Raw genomic sequence first — 21493 nt, 5'->3', positions numbered from 1 at the left:
TTGTGCACCGGGCCTCTAGTTATTTATAATAGCCAAGATATGAAAGTACCCTAGTGTCCATCGATAGATAATTGGATAAAGAATATGTGGCACATACATACAATGGAAAATTACTAAGCAATAAAAAAAAGAATCTTGCCACTTTAATGATATGGATGGACCTATAGGGTATTATGCTAAGAAAAATAAATCAGAGAAAGATAAATACCATATAATTTCACTTATATGTTGAATCTGAAAAACAAAATAAATGAACAAACAAAACAGAAACAAACTCATGGGTACAGGGAACAAATTGATGGTTGCCAGATGGGAGGGGGGTAGGAGGGCTGATAATAAAGGTAAAGGAATTAAGAAATACAAACTGCCAGTTTTAAAAATGGTCACAGGGATGTAGAGTACAGCAGAGGGACTATAGTCAATAGTATTGTAATAGCTATGTATGGTATCAGATGGGTACTAGACTTACTTCGTATATTATGTAAATGTCTAAGTACTTAGTTGTACACCTGAAACTTAACAGTTAATTTTATATGTCAATTGCAGTTAAAATCCTAAAGAAGAATGAAAACATACTGAACGAGTGAGAGCAGTTATATATGTCTTGTGTGAAAAGAATCTTGACTTCTCAGAGATAAAGAAATCAGTGAGTAAATGAAAGAAATAAAAAAAGCACTACTCATCCACATTCATTTCTTTTTGTCCATTATACTACTGGCCAATGATTTTAAGTAGGATGGAAGACTGGTAAATGAAAGGGCTTTCAACTGCCCACAAGTAAAAAAAACTGGTAAATTTTAAATGACCTTCATAGGCAGGCTGACAATACCTGGAACGTATTAGGAGCTCAAAAAACGATTGCTGAATAAAGAATTAAAATAAGAGCCTTTGTGAAGTGTACAGAACATAAATCATTTCTTATGAAAAATGTAGTTTTTAAAGACCTTGAAAAAGAATATATTCACATGTATACTTTCCTATTTTAATTTATCTTTTAAAATATGACTTATATCCAAAAATATTAACTGGGGGTTGCATTTGCACAAAGGATATCTCAGAATCTTTATTAATCTCTTCAAATTTCTTCAGTTCACCAATTCATAGATATATAAGAAAAGCAAATGGAGTACTAGACTAAAAATCTACTTATTTTAGTCACAATGTAAGTAATGAAGCTGGTAGGACAGGGATTAGAGAAGTTTGAATTTCTATCTATGTTTTTTTAAGTATTATTATTGACAAATTTTCAGGTTCTGGTCATGGTCTCTCCACATAACTCTTATTAAATGTAAAACAAACCCTCAGATGAAAAATATCAAAGAGCAATATATCCCCCAAGATGGGAAGCACAACTTACTTCAACTTGAAAGAGTTCTCCAGCCCCCTCACAGTCATTGGATGTGATTATTGGAGTATGAATATGCACAAAGCCACTGTCCTGCAAGAAAGAGAAAAGCCACTTTTTTCAGTATATTTGTATTTGAAAAAATTCCAAGAACACAGATCATCATACTATTAAAATAGCATTAAGAGAATGCCATATCAAATTCCTCCCTAACTCCCCAAATAAAACTACTGAAATATCAAGCTGAGTTTTTACTATGAATAAAAGCACAAATAATTTTCAATTAAAAAATGAGTTAGACGTTATCTAGTCCAATTTCCTAATTTCAAAGATAAGGAAATTGAAGTCTAGAAAGGTTTAATGAATTGCCAAGTCACACAGCTAGCCAGTGGCAACCCAGGACTGGAACCTTGGTCTTCAAGGTTTCCCTCTGGTACTATTTCTTCTTTCACTTTTTGAAACTACTGGTAATGATTTCACACACACACACTAACCCACTCAAGGTTAATGTATAATAATGTTGCCCACATTGCTAAAGGAATACAAAGTGATCAATGTAAAGTTCAGTTATTTTGCAATGAGATCCTAAATTGTAACAAACCACCGAAAAGGAGAAAAATTAAGGTTGACAAATAGGGAGTAAAGAAATGAACAGCAAACAAGGCAGAAATGATTTTTAGGAAGTCTGTCATTCAATTGATGGCACAGAGAGCTGCACACAGCACATGCAGTGCACTTCCTTTGCCTCAAGGAAGATTCTGAGCAGCAAATCCATCCATTACTGAGGCGCCCAATTGAAATTTTTCCGCTCCAAAGTCTGAGACTATTTCCATTAGCGAACCACAAAAGCTGTTGCTAGTAGGTCTGAAATAACCCAACAACTTCAAGGTTAAGCTTCTTTCATTTTTGACTATGGATATGGGCAAAAGGTTACATTCAGCATAAACGGTGCAGGGTGGAGATGGAGGTAACTGACTTAGGCTGCAAAGGCAGAATAGTATGTGTTTCATGGAAAAGTTGTGGTCTTGAAATCAACACAATAAATTCATATAATACACTTCTAACCTCTGCTAAATTTTGCCTATCACTGGTGGAATATAAAATGTCTCAGGGTGTTAACAGAGACCTCCCAAGTTTGCCCCCCTCCTTCATAAAAAGGTTAAAGTATTCTGGCTAACATACAAAGTATGCAGTTAACAACTTGCCTTATGATGCAGACAGATTAAATATTCAAACTCTAAATTAGGAGTTTTAGAAAGTATTCAAATATGTACTTAATCTGGGAGCAACATGCCTAGAGGTGCTGCAGGGCACATTATAGAGAACGAATGAAAAATAATCAATAATAACATTACTGCATAAAATTTTTATCTATCAGGAGCCAAGAATTATGGACATGAATCATTTATTCCACACAAATGCAGGCAACTACAAGCATGAGCACGTAAACAAAGAAAGGAAATGAAAAATCCAAAGGAAATGAGGGTGGGGAAGAGGGAGGAGAAAATTTAACGGTTAAATATAATCACCAAAGTTAGAACTGGTCAACTGCCACAAGAAACAACACTGTAAATCTTACGAAAATAACTGTATGAGGTTTTTTTTTAAAAAAATCACTTGAGTACTGGGAATTATTCTTAATACTTAATTAATGCTAAACTTTTCAAAAGGTGTCACCTAACCTTTTAAGGCTTAATGCTGTAGCAAGGCTTATCATATCAAAGTCTATAACATTACCGCCAAAAGCTATAAAGGGTACAAAGGGAGAATAATAAAGCATTGAGAATAAAGTCCAAAAATGAAAAAGCAGATAGGGAAGCAGAAAGATAAAATGGAAAATAAACAGCAAGGAGTGAAGGAGCCTTGTCAGGAGCTGCTCCAACGAGGGTCCAGTGTGAGATACTGACTCTCCCACAGCAAAGTGGTACCTAATTGAAGGTATGAAGGCCAGACAAGGAACCAAAAATAAAAGCACACACTTTCATCCAATTTTTCAGATTGCACCCATTACCTCTAAATACCTAAATATTTTGAAAGATACACATTCTAGAACCAACTATTTTATAAGGCACTGAGCATTTGAAAATTACAGGTAATGATTTCACACACACATTGGTGTACTAAGGCCCACAGACACCACCCAATGACTCATGGACTATATTTTTCTTTCACACCGCCCAAAATAAGTATCCTTATTTATCAGAATGAACAACAACAAAATATGGCAACCAATGCTAGTTACAAGCACACCACTGGCAACTAAAAGTAAAAGTAAAAGGAGAAAAAAAATCCACAGAAAGCAATCACAGGAATTCAAAGGCACAGCAGTCAGGTCATTCAACACAGGGGCAAGGAATACTCCACAGGGGTCCTCAAACTACGGCCCGCGGGCCACATGCAAATACAAATATTGTATTTGTTCCCGTTTTGTTTTTTTTACTTCAAAATAAGATATGTGCAGTGTGCATAGGAATTTGTTCATAGTTTTTTTTAAACTATAGTCCGGCCCTCCAACGGTCTGAGGGACAGTGAACTGGCCCCCTGTTTAAAAAGTTTGAGGACCCCTGCTCCACACTGTGGCAGGCTTTGAAAGCACTGCCATTCAGAAGAGGGAAAAATCTGATACTCAAAGGAAGACCCTTGACTCATCAAGAAAGGGCAAGCGTTTTCTGGCTCAATTTAGGAAGCCAGGGAAGTATGGAACCCATTGGAGGATAATAACCACTGGTATTTAGAAAAATTGGTGACTCAAGAGATAATCCTGTTATTTGAGAAACTCGGTTCTTCTAAATAACTCATTCCTTGAGGATTCTAGATAGCCAAGTTTTAGTACATAGCAAATGTGTCAATTTTATGAGAAAACCAAGTTATACACAAAACACTTTTATAAACCAAGTTATACACAACCCAAAATAAATAACTCTAGATGCTTAAAGTATCCTAATTAAAAGGTACCGCTCAAGTTTATTTTTTCTTATATTTTTAGATTTGAAATTTATTAAGATTTTACATTTTAAGTTTTTAAAAATATATATATTTTATTGATTTTTTACAGAGAGGAAGGGAGAGGGATAGAGAGTTAGAAACATCGATGGGAGAGAAACATTGATCAGCTGCCTCCTGCACACCTCCCACGGGATGAGCTCGCAACCAAGGTACATGCCCTTGACCGGAATCGAACCTGGGACCCTTCAGTCCGCAGGCCGACACTCTATCCACTGAGCCAAACCGGTTAGGGCTACATTTTAAGCTTTAACATCTTTTTTGGGAGTCTAAACTAACAACTCACAGAAATAGTACTAAATATTAGAAAACATATAACGATTATTTAATATGACTATCGCTCTCCTGTGATTTCTTTAAACAATTCAATCCTCATTGTCTCACGAACAATGGGTAACATTATAGGAGTTGGTAACAGGATTATATTTTTCAGGTCTTTACAATAAGTACCTACTTTATAGCTATCACCAACAGTGCTAAAATTTCTTTTCAACTACTTAAAGTATCTTTTTAAAATTTTATTTTGCTTATTTTTTTACTTCAGATTTTTTCTAGCTTCTTCATTTATTTTTAAATTGTTTACATTTTTGAAAAAGCTTCAGTAAAGAAATTATATATAAAGTAGGTAAAGCCCACTTGTCAATGGACTGCCAATACCACCACCTAGTGGCCAAAATCTATAAAACTTTCAGAATTAAAATGGTCCAACTTTACCAGCTGTTAAAGCCATAGGAGTGGAAAACATTTTAAAATCTGAACCAATTTTCTGTTCTGTGGTTCAAGCACTACTGAAAAACTATATGGAAGTTGTATAAGAAAGTTTATGAGAATATATGTAAATGCCTCCTTTCAAACTAGAATGGGATGATATTGTATAATGTGATTTATTTTCCTTTATTTATTCAAAAGTACAGTATATGCTTTAAAGTCATGATGCTCTTTAGCTGTTTTTTTTTGTTTTTGTTTTTTTTTTAAACCAGAAACTGCCGGGAGCCGGTCCATCCTTGCTGTTTCAAGGGACCTGGCCTATATGGCATACTGTTCTTAATATGTTTGCTCACCTTTTTGGCGCTATGTGTTTTAACCAAGGTCACTAACGAGAGAACATAGACACAGAACCTAGAGACAGGACTTGGCCAGAGATCGTGGCTAGAGACGAAGAACCTAACGAGAGAACATAGACACAGAACCTAGAGACAGGACTTGGCCAGAGATCGTGGCTAGAGACGAAGAACCTAACGAGAGAACATAGACACAGAACCTAGAGACAGGACTTGGCCAGAGATCGTGGCTAGAGACGAAGAACCTAACGAGAGAACATAGACACAGAACCTAGAGACAGGACTTGGCCAGAGATCGTGGCTAGAGACGAAGAACCTAACGAGAGAACATAGACACAGAACCTAGAGACAGGACTTGGCCAGAGATCGTGGCTAGAGACGAAGAACCTAACGAGAGAACATATATACAGAACCTAGAGACAGGACTTGGCTGGAGATCAGAGACAGAACCTAGAAACAGAACCTAGCGAGAGAACCTGGCTGAAGAATCCAAAGACAGAACCTACACACAGAACCTAGAGAGACAGAACCTAGAGAAGAACCTAGAGACAGGACATGGCTGGAGATCCTATACAGAACCTAGAGACAGGACCTGGCTGAAGAACCTAGAAACAGAACCTGGCTACAGAACCTGGATAGAACATGGCAAGAGAACCTGACTAGAACCTGGTGACTGAACCTGGCTGGAGATAACCAGAACTAACTTCGCTGGAGATCCCAACCAGAACTTCTCTGGAGATCCTGACCAGAACTTGGCTGGAGATCCTGGCTAGAGATCCTGGCTAGACTGCTGATCAACTGAACGCTGTCTCTGTGTCATTCCTTCTTCGCTGACTCCGTCCACACCTTTGGGGACCCCTGGACCTGCTGGGGCTGGACCCCAACAAGAAACCAACTCTGAAGGAGCTTTTTAAAGTGCAAGAACTCTCCTGGCATGCTACAATACGTCAAGGCCTGAATTTGGATACAAAGACGGGTATGCTATTAAACAACCTCTGCAAATTAGCTGGATCTGAAGAAGTGGCATAAGAAGAGTTCCAAAGCGCATGGAATAACTTAACTTTATCTTCTGGATCACTCCTTGCCTTTTGGGGCCCCCCATTCATAGGGGAAGGGTCCCTTCACCTCAGCAATTTACCAAAGACATTTCACTGTGGCTTTCCCCAGTGCGGGAAATGGCAGAAAGGCAAAACCAAACTAGACAAAATGTCTTTTAAGTCATTAGATCAATCTACTTGATCAACATCAGTAACTCAAAATCTGCGCTAACTATATACATAAAATATGTCTATGACCGGGATGGAGAAATGGGCCAGATTTACTCTCCTACCTGAAAAACCAAAAAGACAAAAACAAAACAAAAAATCCTACAAGAAAACCACATGAAAGAATGGTTTTCGAGACACTGAATATCAGACAACAAAGGACAGTGATTTCTGAGAGATGGAAACAAGCACAGTGAACCCCACCAGCAGCCCCGCTTACTATCTTGAGGTTTTCCAGGCCATGGCAGGGAGAGGGGGTAATAAAGTGGAGCCCAGCAAACTCCCTGAGAGTCTCAGGAGACAAAAGTGGCTAAAATTCAAGACAGTACCAGAGAGGAGAGAGTTGTGCAGAGAACTCCAGAGATGTGTAGAGGCTCACCTGGAGTATCAGGTACAGGAATGATAAAGCAAATGCTCGAGAGGAAACCATCCAAGGCCAGAGAAAGAACCACCCAAAAAGATGAGAGGAAACAGTGCCTAGTGTTCACGTGTGGCTGAAAACTGTGTCTGAAACCACAAGCCAGATTGGAAAAGCTCGTAATTCCCATGGCATTAGGTAGAGACCCAGAAAAGCTTTGCCTCTGTGGTGGGGAGTAATTAGTCCTAGACTGAGAACTTCTCCAGACCCACTTAAAACCAAAACCCAAAGCATCAAACAGTTTTCAAATAACCACATACCAGAATAAAGCGTAAGAAGCTTAAAGTTTACAATGTCTAACACCTAACCAAAGATTTGCAGGTATGCAAAGAGGCAGGGAAACATAATCCATAATGAGATTAATAAATCAAAATTGACTCATAACTGACAGATATGTTAAAATCAGAAGAATAGGACATAAAAACAGTCCTTTTACTGCATTGTATATGTTCAAAACTATATTGAATATGTTCAAAAGTTAAGTAGAGAAATGGAAGATATATATTTTTTAAAGGGTCCAAATCAAACATCTAGATATGAAACCTACAATGTGTGAGATAAAAACACAGGATAGAAATAACAAATTAGGTGTTGTAGAAGGAAAGATAAATAAACTTGAAGGCACAGCGATACAAATCATCCTAAAGAAACACACAAAGAAAAAAAGAATTTTAAAAAAGGAAAGAAAAGAACATCCGTGAGCTCTGGATATATCATCGAGGGGTCTAATATTTGGGTAGCTGAAGTCCCTAAAGGAGAAAAGAAACATAAAAAATTTTGAAAATATAATGGCTGAAAACTTTGTTGAAAATAAAAAAGAACTGATCCAAGAAACTCAACAAACATCAAACACGAGAAACATAAAGAAAACTGCACCAAGGCACATCATAATCAAATTGCTCAGAACCAGTGACAAAGAAAAAATTTTAAATCAACCCCCCAAAAAAGGACCATGTGAGTAAATGGTATTGTCAGGATAATATTCCAGTGTTACCATTATTTAATTTCATTACAAGGCAGACCACTGAGAAGCAAAACACCTTACCTTAAAGAAAGAATGAATAGCAGCTGTGGCCTCACTGCGAACCCTCAGTATAGAACCCAGGGCATTAGTTCTACACCGAAGATGAGGAAATTGTCTCAGATACTCCAGAGGAGGTCTGTCTTTATATTTTAAAGGGAAATCCTGCCAATAAATGGGAAAAAAAAAATTAGAAGCTATAAAGATAGTTTCCAGGGCATTTTCAAAATAGTAGTGCTTTAGAACAAAACTAAGATGCTTTCCTTCTTTATTTCTTAATATAACTGAATATAGACCTCATTCATTCCAAGTAGAATGGTGGTGGGGTGGAATCAGGGAGATGAGGGTTTGAATTCTGCTCTACTACTTATTAGCTGTGGAACCATGGGCAAATCACTAATGTCACTGATGCTAATCTGTTATTTACCAAATTTCTATCTGTTAGCTATCAACCACTACTTACAAATAGAGAGATTAGGATATAAATATGCAAAAGAATCTATTTTGGCACACAGGAGTTTATAATATTGTAGATACAAAGATATTAAGTACACACTGCTGGTATTTATTTAATTTTAAAATCACCCAAATGTCTTGAAAGTCCGCAATCATTCATAATCAATTGACACAGTTTAAGCACTGTTTACCAACAGGCACTGCTTTCTAAGTATATGAGGAAGGGTCAACAGCTTTCTGTCATCTGGCCGAGTAGTGTATATTTACAAAACTTCTAAAGAAAATTATGATTTACCTAGAAGTATTTCCACCCCTACCCATACTCATAAGATTAAGACAGAAACAAATGTTCAGATCAAAACTACAGTTTCAACAAAGAAGCTGAGTAGGAGAGCTACACTGGTAGCCTATTAGACTTGTCTATTCCTTTTCGGCCTTGTGCACATATTAATTTACATTGTATAGAAATCAGCACCACAGTTACTACATTATATGACCACATTAAGAGAAATCTGGGGGCTGCTAGGGGTTCAGAATTCCTTAATATCTGAATACTTAAAAATGACCCAAAAATGAAGGAAAGGAGAAGGTGAAGGCATCAACACCCGCAGAAGACAGGGGAGAACAATTTAAGAATAGTAAAACACATGGTAAAATTTTAATAGCCATTAAAATGTCCCCCTAAAAAAGGAAAAACAAAAATTGTTATCATCTCCATTCCTCTCTGAGTTCCAAATTACTTCTAGAGTTTCTTTGTTCAGCCCAAGCATTACAATACTCTAGCACTGCCCAGTAGATTTTTCTATGATAAATAGAAATGTTCTGTATCTGTGCTACCCAGTATGGTGGCTACTAGTTGCATGTGACTACTGAGCACTTGAAATGTGACTAATGACCCTGAGGAATAGAATTTTTAATTTAATTTTATTTAATATTAAATAGCCACAGGTATCTAATGGCTACTGTATTAGATGTAATGATTCTAGATAAGAATGTGGTCTGCCCTGGTAGGTCTCTGTCATTGGGCATGCTTGTAAAAGTGGCAAGTTTCAACTGTAACAAGCACCACAGAGATGCATAGACTAATATTTAGCTCTCACTTATCAGACTCAGCCATCTACATATATACTTTTCGCTACTCTCTCTACATTCCTTAGGCTCTATTGCCTGTTTCAATTACCTGGAAAGTCACAATCAAAACACATTCTAAGTACCTTCTTCCCAATAATCACACTTAAAACAAATTGCTAATGTTTTTAATTAAGCCTAAACAGCCTCCATAAAAGTGTCAGAAAACATACCTTGGGATCACAATTTCCAACAACTTCAATTTTTTCTGCCTTCAGTTCCACATTTTGCCTTTTGGATGGACTTTTTACCAGCTGCCCTTGAACTTCCACAGAACACCCAAAATCTAGTTCTCTATAATAACAAAACACAGCATAAACTAGATATCATTATACCCAACCCTTATTATGATATAAACCTTGCTATCAAAATATTAAAATATTTAATGACATATAAGGGTAAATATTCAATTTTACCCTTAATTAGATTAAAAACTGCAGGTAGTTAAGAGAGACTGAAGTAAAGGAGAGGTGGGGGATACTGTCACATGAAGATGTTAGAGGAGGAAAGGCCCGAGCTTGAAGGATCTTGATTCTGAGTATTTGAACTTGAGCCTCAACGCTATGTGAAGCAGATTTGTTTAGAAAGATCACACAGGGTGCAATGTGAACACTGGATTAGGGGAATGGGAGCAGATGAGATGGGAAAAAAGAATCAAAGGACTCACTTTAAAAAACAACTCACCTACTATCTAAGTTTGAATCTGCTACAACCTGAAGGCTTTCCAAAGATGACCCATCATTTACATGCAGGAACAAGACTTCCTTCTGGGATCGGACTGAACGAACCCATCCCTAATGAAGAGAAATATTTCTTTCTAAATGTGAGTTTAAAGCATGTAAACATTTTACATTTTCATTACACATACCCATAGAAAACTAAATGAATACAGGGGAAAATGTCCTCATAATCCTGCCTTAACAAACCAGTTGCTTTTAGTTCACTCATATCTATCTATCTATATAAAAGCCTAAGTGACCGGTACGACCAGTCGAACGAACGACTGGTCACTATGACGATGCACTGACCACCGGGGAGCAGATGCTCAATGCAGGAGCTGCCCTCTGGAGATCAGTGTGCTCCCACAGCCAAACTCCCACGGCCGGCCAACCTCCCACAGTCCCTCGCCCCTGGCTGGCCGGCCCCGATCAGCCCTGATTGGCCCGATCAGCAGCCAGGCTGAGGGACCCCACCAGTGCACGAATTCGTGCACCGGGCATCTAGTGCATATATAAAATTGATCTGGTTCTTATCACAGTAAGATAGAGCTTTGGCATGCCACCTTTTGTTTCCTTTTGTTAATAAAGCTCATCATTCTGAATACATGCCTGACATTCCATTAGGTTGAGAGCCTAATTCACATAACCAATCCCCCCAATATTTGCTATTTCACATATTTTCTCTTGTTCCTATGCCCCCTTAATTGGGTTATGAATAATAGGGCACTTATTTTTTCTTTTTCCTTTTATATCAAATTCCAAGAAGGGAAATTATGTAGTTATAGACTAGAAGCATCTTTATGGGATTTTTTTTCCCTTTACAAAATACCACACATAAAGAGTTCTCAAGAAACTTCTCCGTATGAACACATTAAGTAGCACACAAATTTTCAGACACTCTGAATTTAAATGACAGGTTGATTTGAATACAAATGAGATGTCTTCAGGTAGGCCAATTAACATTGAAAACAGCTCTCCCACCAATCACATTTAGCTTAAATTTACCTAGCAGAAAAGTTAAGGGAGAATATTCCTCCAGTAGACATTGAGTAATTGTGAAACAATTGATGGTGTTTGATTAACTATCAAACAAGTCTGGGAAAAGCAAGATGATCCTATTTAGAAAAACTGTGCAATCATGTACCACTTAACAACAGAGATATATTCTGAGAACTGCATTGTTAGGCAACTTCTTCATTGTGAGAACATCATAGACTGCACTTAAATCTAGACAATATAGTTACTAAACACCTACATGTTACTGCACAAAACAACAGGAGATTAAATCAAGCACAAAAGAAAATGATGCAATCAAGAGATTTGGTAGATGTGAGATGTATGAGGCTGCTGCAGGTGTAACATGACATACTATTCTACAGCAAACTTTTTATAAGTAGAAAAAGTATACTCTAAAATAACAATAAAAGTACAGCATAGTAAATACACAAACCAGTAACATATTCGTTTATCATCCTTAGAAGTATTATGCACATAACTATATGTGTTATACTTTTATACCACTGGCAGCACAGGTTTGTTTACACCAGCATCATCACAGACACAGGAGCAATGGGTGGCCTTATGACCGTTATCAGGTTACCAAGTCTCTCAGTGATAGGAATTTTTCAACTCCATTATAATCTTACTAGAGGCTCAGTGCAGATTCGTGCACTTGTGGAGTCCCTCAACCTGGCCTACAGGGATCAGGTTGAAACCGGCTCTCCAACACCGCCCCCCCCCCCAGATGTCCCGGATTGCAAGGGCACAGGCCAGGCTGAGGGACCCCACCGGTGCACAATAGGGGCCAAGGAGGGACCACAGGAGGACTCCAGGGCATGTCCAGCCCGTCTTGCCCAGTCCCGATCAGCCAGACCCCTGCGGTAAGCTAACCTATCCCCTAGTGGTCAGTGTGCATCACAGCGCCTATTCGAACTAGAGGCTCAGTGCACGGATTCGTGCACCAGTGGGGTCCCTTGGCGTCCCTGCGGGGACTGGGCCAAAACCAGCAGTCCAACACCATGTGCCGCTTCTGCTCATCCCGGCCCCGCTGAACCTGCCAACGTCACCGGTTGGTAAACTCGCTGCCGCTCTGTTGCTCTCTCTGTGTGACTGTCCTAGGGTGATATCAGCGCGCCTATGACCGAGAAGCAGCTGCAGGCTGGTGCCTAGTCAGTCCTCATCCTGGTTCCAGTCCAGATGGGGGAGGGGCGTGCAGGGGGTGTGTCTACGGGAGAGGCTTGTGCTGCCTCAACTGAGCTTGCCAGCCGTGAGCTCTGCACCTGGCGCCCATCAGTCAGCTGAGTGGCACTCCCGCTGTGAGAGCGCACTGACCACCAGGGGGCAGCTCCTGCATTCCCCCTGGTGGTCGGTGCGCATCATAGTGACCAGGCCACCGGTCGACAGGTCGCTTAGGCTTTTATATATATAGATGGGACCATGTCTTTTATGTGATCTGTCATTGATGAAAACATTATTATGTGGGGAATGACTGTACTGACCCTTACTTTCTCTGTGTCCCTACCATACCCTATAGACAAGGAGCCTTCCTTGACCCCCTCACACAGTTAAGGACTTCCCTTGCTGTTTTCTCCAAGTTCATTATTTATGCCACTAATATCTATCATATTGCTGTAATTACTTGTTTTAGCCATCATACCAGGACTGTCCAACAAAAATATAATGTGAGCCACATAAGTAATTTTACATTTTCGTAGTGGTCACATTAAAAGTAAAAAGAAACAGTCCAGCCAGTGTGGTTCAGTGGTTGAGTGTCCACCTATGAACAGGAGGTCACTTTCAATTCCCGGTCAGGGCACATGCCCAGGTTTCAGGTTCAATCCCCAGTGGGGGGCATAGAGGAGGCAACCGACCGATGATTCTCATCATTGATGTTTCTCTCTCTTTCTTCCTCCCCCTTCCTCTCTGAAATCAATAAAAATGTATTTAAAACAAAATAAAAAGAAACAGATGAAATTAATTTAATAACCCCCCCTTTCTTTACTGCCTCCTCTGCAAACTCAGTTATTCTACTGACTTAGGCTTTTAGAAACAAAAGTTAGAAAGGAAGCCTTGCATCTACTGCTTTCTGATTTGCTCTCTAGCTCCTTTAAAGAAAAAATACCCATCCACCTACTTAAATGGGGGAGGGAGGGAGATGGGAGAATAAATCCACCATAGGTACGTATTGCCAGATGTTTTCTAACCAAACATATACAGTATTCTTCTTTTACTTGCTTCATCCTCAACCCAGATAAATTAGGCTAGATTGCCCCCTCCCCATTATTTCATTCATTGTAACTATGAGCCAGGCTCAGGAAGAGGGAGCACAGCTTAGAGTTTAAGAGCCTGAGCTCATCAGGCAAACTGTGTTCAAACCTCAGGTTTGCACCTGAAATTAATTTTAATACTTTACTTAACCCATTATGCCCACATTAACAATATGTAATCAATACAAAAATACTTTGCATTCTCTTTTGTTCTTCAAAATTGGTGTGAATTTTATTTACAGCACCTCTCATTTCAGACTACTGACATTCTAAGTGCTCAGTAGTAGAGCAAGTGTCAGGCAGCTACTATACTAGGTTGCACAGCACTAAAATGAAAGCCTCTAATCTAGGCACTAAGTCCTTTTCACCGTCGAGACCTTTTTAGACTAGCACATAAAAGGTATCATTAATGTATGTATGTCAAATTAATAGGTGAATTCAAGAAAAGATTTTGATTTGGATCATGGAAAAAATATGAAACCCAAAGAAATGCAGAGGGGGTAGATTGCTCATATTGCTAAAAAACCAAGCCCAATCGAGGACAACAAAAGTAATTGTATCACTGCATTTCAGCAACCAGATACGCAAACCACCTAGCTTGGCCTGCTCCTATAAGAGGAAATCTAGGTGCAGCTGCTGCAAATATTATTAGCAAGAGGAATAATAGCTGACATTTATTGACTAGATCACTGTTCTTATACCTAGTATCTCACTCAAGGACTCTTATTACCTTCATTTTTATAAGAGGAAACTGAGGTTTAGGCCACGTAAGTGATATGCCCATTAGATTTAAATCTAGGCGGCCTGACTCCAGAGCTCTTTCAAGCTGCTACACTCCACTCTTTTTCCTAATTACATTCTATATGCAAAGCCTCGTTTTAGATACCGAGATGGCTACACGTCGAATTAAAGGTATGGTAGTTGGACAAATATTCACGGTCAGCCAGGCGGGAAGACCAGGACAGGTAAGACGTGCTTTCTGGTCTCAAGGAGCTAGCTCAACACAACCACCATACAACTGTGGGTGTTCATTGCCAGGGCAAAGGGAAAAGGGGCTCCTTCGTTTATTTCGCTGTATGACTAACAAGTTTACAGGTAATGCCCTGGTACCGAGGGAGCAGAGTTCCCGCGCTTTATAGGCGTCGCAACAGTTTTTGGGGAAAGTAATGGTAGCCAATGAGAGGAGAAAAGTGTGAACGCACACGATTGCCTGCCTGCATTTTCTAACTTCCCCTGCTGGTCGCTCTGACCCGATAGTACCAGGCAAGCCTAGATGTGGATGTGCCATGTAAGTCACTAAAAAGAAAAAAAAAACACACACCATCACCCCCTTCCCATTCACCAACCTGAACCTTAACGCGCTCCCCACTCGCGGTCTGGACCCTGAGAGCGTCCCGCACGCTCAGTTTGGCCGCAGGCTTGGGTCTCGGGCAGGGAGCAGAGGAACAGGAGCGCAGGGCGCGCAGCAGGCACCGGGCCCCGAGCATCGCGGGTGGCCAGGCCCTCCCTCCTCGGCACCAGCCCGGATCCTAGCGGGTTCGGACCCTGCCTGCGGGGACCCTCCCGGCTCAGCCGCTCCCCAGTTGCGGGCCGCAGCCCGGCCCTCAGGGGCTCCGAAGCTCCCCGGTGGCTCCCTTCCCCTTCGGCGGCTGCAGCTACGCCCCCAAAGAACCTGTCCAGGGTCCCTCTCCCCGAGGGGGCGGGGCGGAGACAACACAGCGGCGCGAGCCCAAAGGAAACCACGTGCCGCAGGCGGGACGCCCCACGGTCCCGCGTGGTTCCTAAACCTACGCCCTGACCCCCCACCAAACGCGAGGAACCGCCACCATACGTCACTACGCCAACGCTGGCGTCATCACGCTACGAGGAGCCTGGGAGGGAGCATGCGTATTCGCGACTCCAGCTTAAAGAGGAGGCGGAGCGAAGGAAGGGGCGGGACCAGGAGATGAGATGGGGCGGGGCTAAGGCCTTAAAGTCATAGGGGTTAATGGCTGAAGGAACAACGGAGCCCAATGGGGCGGGGTCTGAGAGTCTTAATTTCTAAAGTTTGCAGGCGATGAGGAGGAACAGTGAGAGGCAAGGAGTGACTGATGAAGGGGAAAGCGTTCAGGAGACTTAGTTGTTGAGAGCATTAGCCTGTGGTTATCAGTCGTTCCTAAATCTGAGCACAGATATAGACAAGACATAACCCCTCCTCCATCCCAATTGTGTGGGATTAAAGAGACAGGTGCCTAAAGGGGGGATCAATCCCCTGGCAGAGCCTAAGTGAGGGATGCCAGGCGTGGCTGAAGAAGGTAGCCCTCTCACAAGGAAGAGCAACTGAAGAGACTGTGAACATCACGGGAGCGAGCAGGCACACAGTGTGAAGACGCTGGAGAGAGACTGCTGGGATGTTGGCATTGCCTGCCAGAATCTTCAAGTCTCTCTTTTTTACCCCACCAGTTATCTGCATTGGTTTGACCTGGAAACATTGACCCTTTTGTATATTAGGCTACCTTTAAAATGTATCCCAAAATATTTTTTTCCCCTATAACTCAGTGAAAAGTTTTCTAATTAAAAGAAGTAAAGGCTAGTTACTTAAATTTGCCACTACTATTCGGTTCATTTTAAGAAGAGTTAAATGACTTGCTCAAAGGTATACATCCTGTAAGTGTGAGATTTAAACTCCCAAATCCTGGCTTCATGCGCTAAACTAGCATGCTATACAGTGTCTCCAAGTGGGAAATAAAATTACGGTCCCTTCTATCAAGGAGCTCATAGTCTAGAGATGGAGACTGGCAAGATACAATTGCAACATGAAATTAGTGCACATAAATGGACCCAAGTGCTGTGGCGGTCTAGAGGAGGAAATAATTCAGCCAAGTTTTTGAGGAGGATCAGAATTTAGCCAGTGTGAGAGTAAGAAAGAGTATTACATGCCAGAAGGCAAACAGAACAGGGTGCCAGGACGATAAACAGCCCGAAAGAACTGTAAAATTGTTCTCAAGGGAGACTGGAAAATATTTCCCGTGAAAATACCACAGTTGTTGGGCACTTTTTGAACCTTGAGAAAAGAAATATGGAACTTCCAGCCAAACGCCTTCAGAATTATGTAGCAATGGGCTTTAAAACACAATATGCCTTCAATCTATTGGTTACAGAATCTGGGGAATGAGACAATCTGGAGTGCACAGCAATGATGTATTTCCCAGTTCAAATCTCTTTGAATCCACCTACCTTGTTCAAGGGATCAAAAGTAGTGACCAGTTGGTTTACTTCCTACCAGAGCATTTGTCTATGTCAAATCATATCATCTTATTATTATTTTCAAGGTTGGAATGGCACGTCCCTTTTAGATTCATCACTTTCAGACAATAGCAAGAGTGATCTTTCCAAAATTAATATAGTAGCATGTCAATAATAATATAGACTGCTATACGCCAAGAATTCTTCACATGTTAACTTATTTAAACTTTACAATAGCCCTCTGAAGCAGGGTAGGCATCCCCATCCCCATTTTCCAAAGGAGAAACTGAAGCTCAGAGAGGTTTCAACAGCTTGTACTGTTGTACTGGAAGCCTGGCACCAGAGTCCATTTTCTTATCCACTGTTACTGCAGTGATTAAATAACCTCCAGTTGCTCCCTCTACTACACAAAGAGGACTTGCCTATCAGGCTCTCTAAGATCCAGGAAGTTCCCTGAGGTGTCCTTGTTGTGAGGTACAGAAGTGAAACATCCTTATTGTTACCTTAAAAATATATACTTATATATACATATATATGTATACATATATATTTATTTCAGAGAGAGAAACATCAATGATGAGAGAGAATCATTGATTGGTTGCCTCCTGCACGCCCCCACACTGGGGATTGAGCCCGAAACCCCAGGCATATGCCCTGATCGGGAATTGAACCACGACCTCCTGGTTCTTAGGTAGACACTCAACCACTGAGCCATGCGGGCAGGGCCTGGTTGTTACCTTTTGATACTGCAGGTCTGTGGAATGAACACTTCCAGCATTACTGGCCAGCTTTGGGGAAGGTTTTAATGTGGCTGGGCATGACAGGTTTCAGCGTAGCTTGCAAAAACTCAGTGCTTCGAAAAGGTAGGTATTACTCTGATACCCCATGTGGTCATGGAGTACATATAGCATAGTGTTCAGGGTTTTCATTACGCTTGAGTTTACTCAATTAGTGTTGGATAAGAAAAAGTGTCTTAGTGTTTTTAGAGATTCCGTGCTTTTTATTCCCTTTTCCCCCCACCCCCCCTCAAAATTCCATTTCACCCACAACCCCCATCATTTTCAACAGCACAGGGGAAAGGAGCACCTGCCTGGCAATCAGAAGTCCTGGTTCAGATCTCATTTGTATGACTCACTAGCTGTGGAATCTTTGGAAGTAACTTAAACTCTAGATTTCCATCACAGGGCTGTCGACAGTATTACTTGAAATGTTTTGTGAATTTTGTGATAGAGGAATGTGCGTGTTGTATCTGACTGAACACTCCCCATCCTTCGTGAGTTTTGTTTTAGAGTTAGGGAGTCCCCTTAACTTTATCAGTCAACTCGATGGAAATCCCAACGTAGAAGGCTCAAGATTAATTTCATCTATTTTGGGTATATTTCTTTTAGGCAGAGTCCTTCCATGTGTATAGGAATCACCCCAGCAGAGCTTGTTAAAATGCAAATTCCTGGGTCTCCCACCTGATGATGCTGACTCGCTTTGAGAAACACCACTTGCTCCATAGTTGGATCTTAAGTTTCTTCCTTTTGCTTTCAGGAGACCCTTACTTTGAGACTTGAACTTTTCTTTTTTAATATGTATTTATTGATTTTAGAGAGAGAGGAAGGGAGAGGGATAGAGAGATAGGAACATCAATGAGAGAGAAACATCAATCAGCTGCCTCCTGCACAACCCCCACTGGGCATGTGCCCTGACCAACAGGGAATCAAACAGGGAATTCTTGGTTCATGGGTCAACACTCAACCACTGAGCTACACCGGCCGGGCCTGAACTTCTTTTCTTATATTATACTAGAGGCCCAATGTATGAAATATGTGCAAGAGTAGGCCTTCCTTCCCCTGGCTGCCAGCACCGGCTTCCCTCTGGCACCTGGGACCCGGGCTTCCCTTGCAGCCCCAGCTTCGTCCAGAAGGATGTCCGGTCTAATTAGCATATTACACTTTTATTATTATAGATTCCTTGGTTGATTCTTGTATGTGCCCTAACGGGGGGGCAGTGGGTGGAACTGGCAACCTTGGCATATCAAGATGATGCTCTAACCAACTGAGCTACCCAGTCAGGGCTCCTGAGCATCTTTCAGCATTTGTTTTCATTGGGTTTTCTTCTTTGGTAAGTTGATTAAGTCTTTTGCCCATTTTCCTCCTGGGTAGTCTTTTTCTAATTGATTTTCTTTTTAATCTATACAAGTTTTTATGTTTATATTTTAGTTATGAGCTCTTCTAATGTTCTTATGTTTATATTTCAGTTATAAGCTTTGCAAATATCTTGACCCACTCTGTTGGTTGCCTTTACAATGGTTAATGGTGAGAAAATGGCTGAATGATAGCAAACCTTGATATTATTTTGTCCTTTGCTTTAGAAATGGTGCTCAGTTCTTGAAGAAAATTAAGACTCTAAAAATTACCCTTTCAATTTTTTTTTCAGCAATGTAAGACCAGCATTTCTGTCATTTCTCCAGTCACTCTTATTTACAAGTGGATTTTTTCCTCATTTAAATGTTTATTTTCTTACTTTTTTTGAGTTGCAGCGTTAATGGCCCCCTGTACAATTTCTGCTGATCTTCAGGGAGAAATCCTACAGCTTAGAACTTCACTGTATGCTGTTTGAGGCTGATTCTGGCTGTTTACAAATATTTCTTGTGTATAATTAACCTCTTTAATTTCACACCAGAACACAAGATAACTCATATAATAGGCAATACAATCTGAGCTGATCCTCCTTTATTTATTTTTTCTTTGGGATCACATAGTGCTTCAAAGATTGAGGTTAGCTTTTCAAAATTCCTTTAATGGACATGCTGCTTCATAATGAGCACTCCATCTTGTCTGAGAAAGCCTTTTTACAGCCTGCACCTACATTTCCACCTACATTTTGCAACATTTTCCATTGATGAGGTGAGACTGAAAAGAATGGACAATTTCCCCCCCAAAGTCTCTAAACATTATACATAAAGAAGAAACACTTCCAAAATAGTAAAATTCCACAAATGTTCAGCTATATTTTCCAGGGTGGAGTGTTTTATCACAGAGTTTTAGTTTATAACTGAAAATAAAAAGCAGATTGGCTTTTGGTAAGTGTTATTGTTTGAAAATTCTCAACAGTTGTGCACCCCTTGTTGCCTGCACCCTGGGCAGACCACACCCATTGCCCTCCCTTGGTATTCCACTGCTTTTAAGCATGGTGTTTTCTATAGACTTTTGGCAAATACTTTTCATTTAAGAAAGTGCCCTGCATTTTCGGAGGATTACTACTCCCAACCCCCAAGTAGATGGTCAAATAGGTATATAATCTCATAATTAATAAGAGATCTTTTTGGAAAAGTATAACCACTGATTTAAAATATACACATTATAATGGGAGAAAATTTTGTCCTTATGACAAAGAATTTGGAAGAGAGCATTTCCAGTAATCCATCTGACCATCATTACTCACCATTGGTCTAAAACTAATAAACAATTATGTAAGCACTTAAACACAAAAAGGAGATGAGTTACAGTTTAATAAAAGACACTAGATCAAAGAGGAGGGGGCTAGGACTCAGGCAGAGAGAGCAGTTAGGAAGTTACTGCAATAATCCAGAAGAGAAACCAGTCTTACAGTTCTTACAGTGGTTGGCACAGGGTTGTAGTAGAGGGTGTCTTAAGAAGTGCTCCAATTCTAGATGTATTTTGAAATAGAGCCAACAGGATTTCCTGAAGTATTTGGATGTGGGGTATGAAACATATGTCAAGGAGGACACCATGATTTTGAACTGAGCAAAGGAATCATGAAGTTGTCATTTACCAAGATGAAGACTGGGGGAGAAGTAGGTTTTTGTTGGGGGCGGACACTGGCAAGATTAGGAGTTTGCTTTTAGACATGTTAAGTTTGAGATATCTTTAGTTACTCAAGTGGAAAATTTTTTTAAAATATATTTTATTGATTTTTTACAGAGAGGAAGGGAGAGGGACAGAGAGTTAGAAACATCGATGAGAGAGAAACATCGACCAGTTGCCTCCTGCACACCTCCTACTGGGGATGTGCCCGCAACCAAGGTACATGCCCTTGACCGGAATCGAACCAGGGACCTTTCAGTCCGCAGGCCGACGCTCTATCCACTGAGCCAAACCGGTTTGGCTCAAGTGGAAAATTTTAGTAGGCCATTGGACATATGAATCTGGAATTCAGGGAGTCAGTTTAGGTTGGAGATAACTTTAGGAGTAATTGGCATATAGGTGGTATCTAAAGTCATAAAACAGATGACATCTCAAATGAAGCCAGTGTAGGTAAAAATAGAAAAAATAAAGAAGGTTCAAACACTGAGCACTGGGCAGCCAATATTGGGAGGTTGGGAAGATGACAAAGAACCAGCAAAGGAGACTGAGGAGAGACCCATGAAGTAGGAGGAAAATCAGGAGAGTGTGGTGTCCCTGAAGCCAAGTCAGGAAAGCATTTTCAGGAGGAGGGAGTGATTAGCCATGTAGAAGCCACAGACAGGTGGGTCAGATGAGAAGTGATAACGATTGTTGGATTTAGAAATACAGAGTGTTTAGAGACACTGATAGGCTGTTTTAGTGGACTGGAGGTAGCAAAAGCCTGATTGCAGC

General features: G+C 40.5%; 1 protein-coding gene across 1 annotated transcript in view; it reads right to left on the bottom strand.

Annotated features, from left to right (window-relative positions):
* The window catches only part of NARS2 (asparaginyl-tRNA synthetase 2, mitochondrial (putative)), a 117885-nt gene extending 102362 nt beyond the window's left edge, over positions 1 to 15523 (bottom strand). Inside the window, exons 1-5 of the mRNA XM_005882314.2 lie at positions 15029 to 15523; positions 10382 to 10491; positions 9871 to 9991; positions 8138 to 8278; positions 1358 to 1438 (exon numbers count right to left, since the gene is read on the bottom strand). Of these exons, the coding sequence (XP_005882376.1) occupies positions 1358 to 1438; positions 8138 to 8278; positions 9871 to 9991; positions 10382 to 10491; positions 15029 to 15169 (594 nt within the window). The 5' untranslated portion in view covers positions 15170 to 15523. The remainder of the gene's footprint in view (positions 1 to 1357; positions 1439 to 8137; positions 8279 to 9870; positions 9992 to 10381; positions 10492 to 15028) is intronic.
* Between the last annotated feature and the right edge of the window lie 5970 nt (positions 15524 to 21493).

The sequence above is a fragment of the Myotis brandtii genome, unplaced genomic scaffold (assembly GCF_000412655.1).
Source record: "Myotis brandtii unplaced genomic scaffold, ASM41265v1 scaffold704, whole genome shotgun sequence".
In the NCBI taxonomy this organism is placed as follows: Eukaryota; Metazoa; Chordata; class Mammalia; order Chiroptera; family Vespertilionidae; genus Myotis; species Myotis brandtii.
The sequence above is the reverse complement of the archived record's forward strand: the minus strand, read 5'-3'. Positions and strand labels throughout refer to the sequence as shown.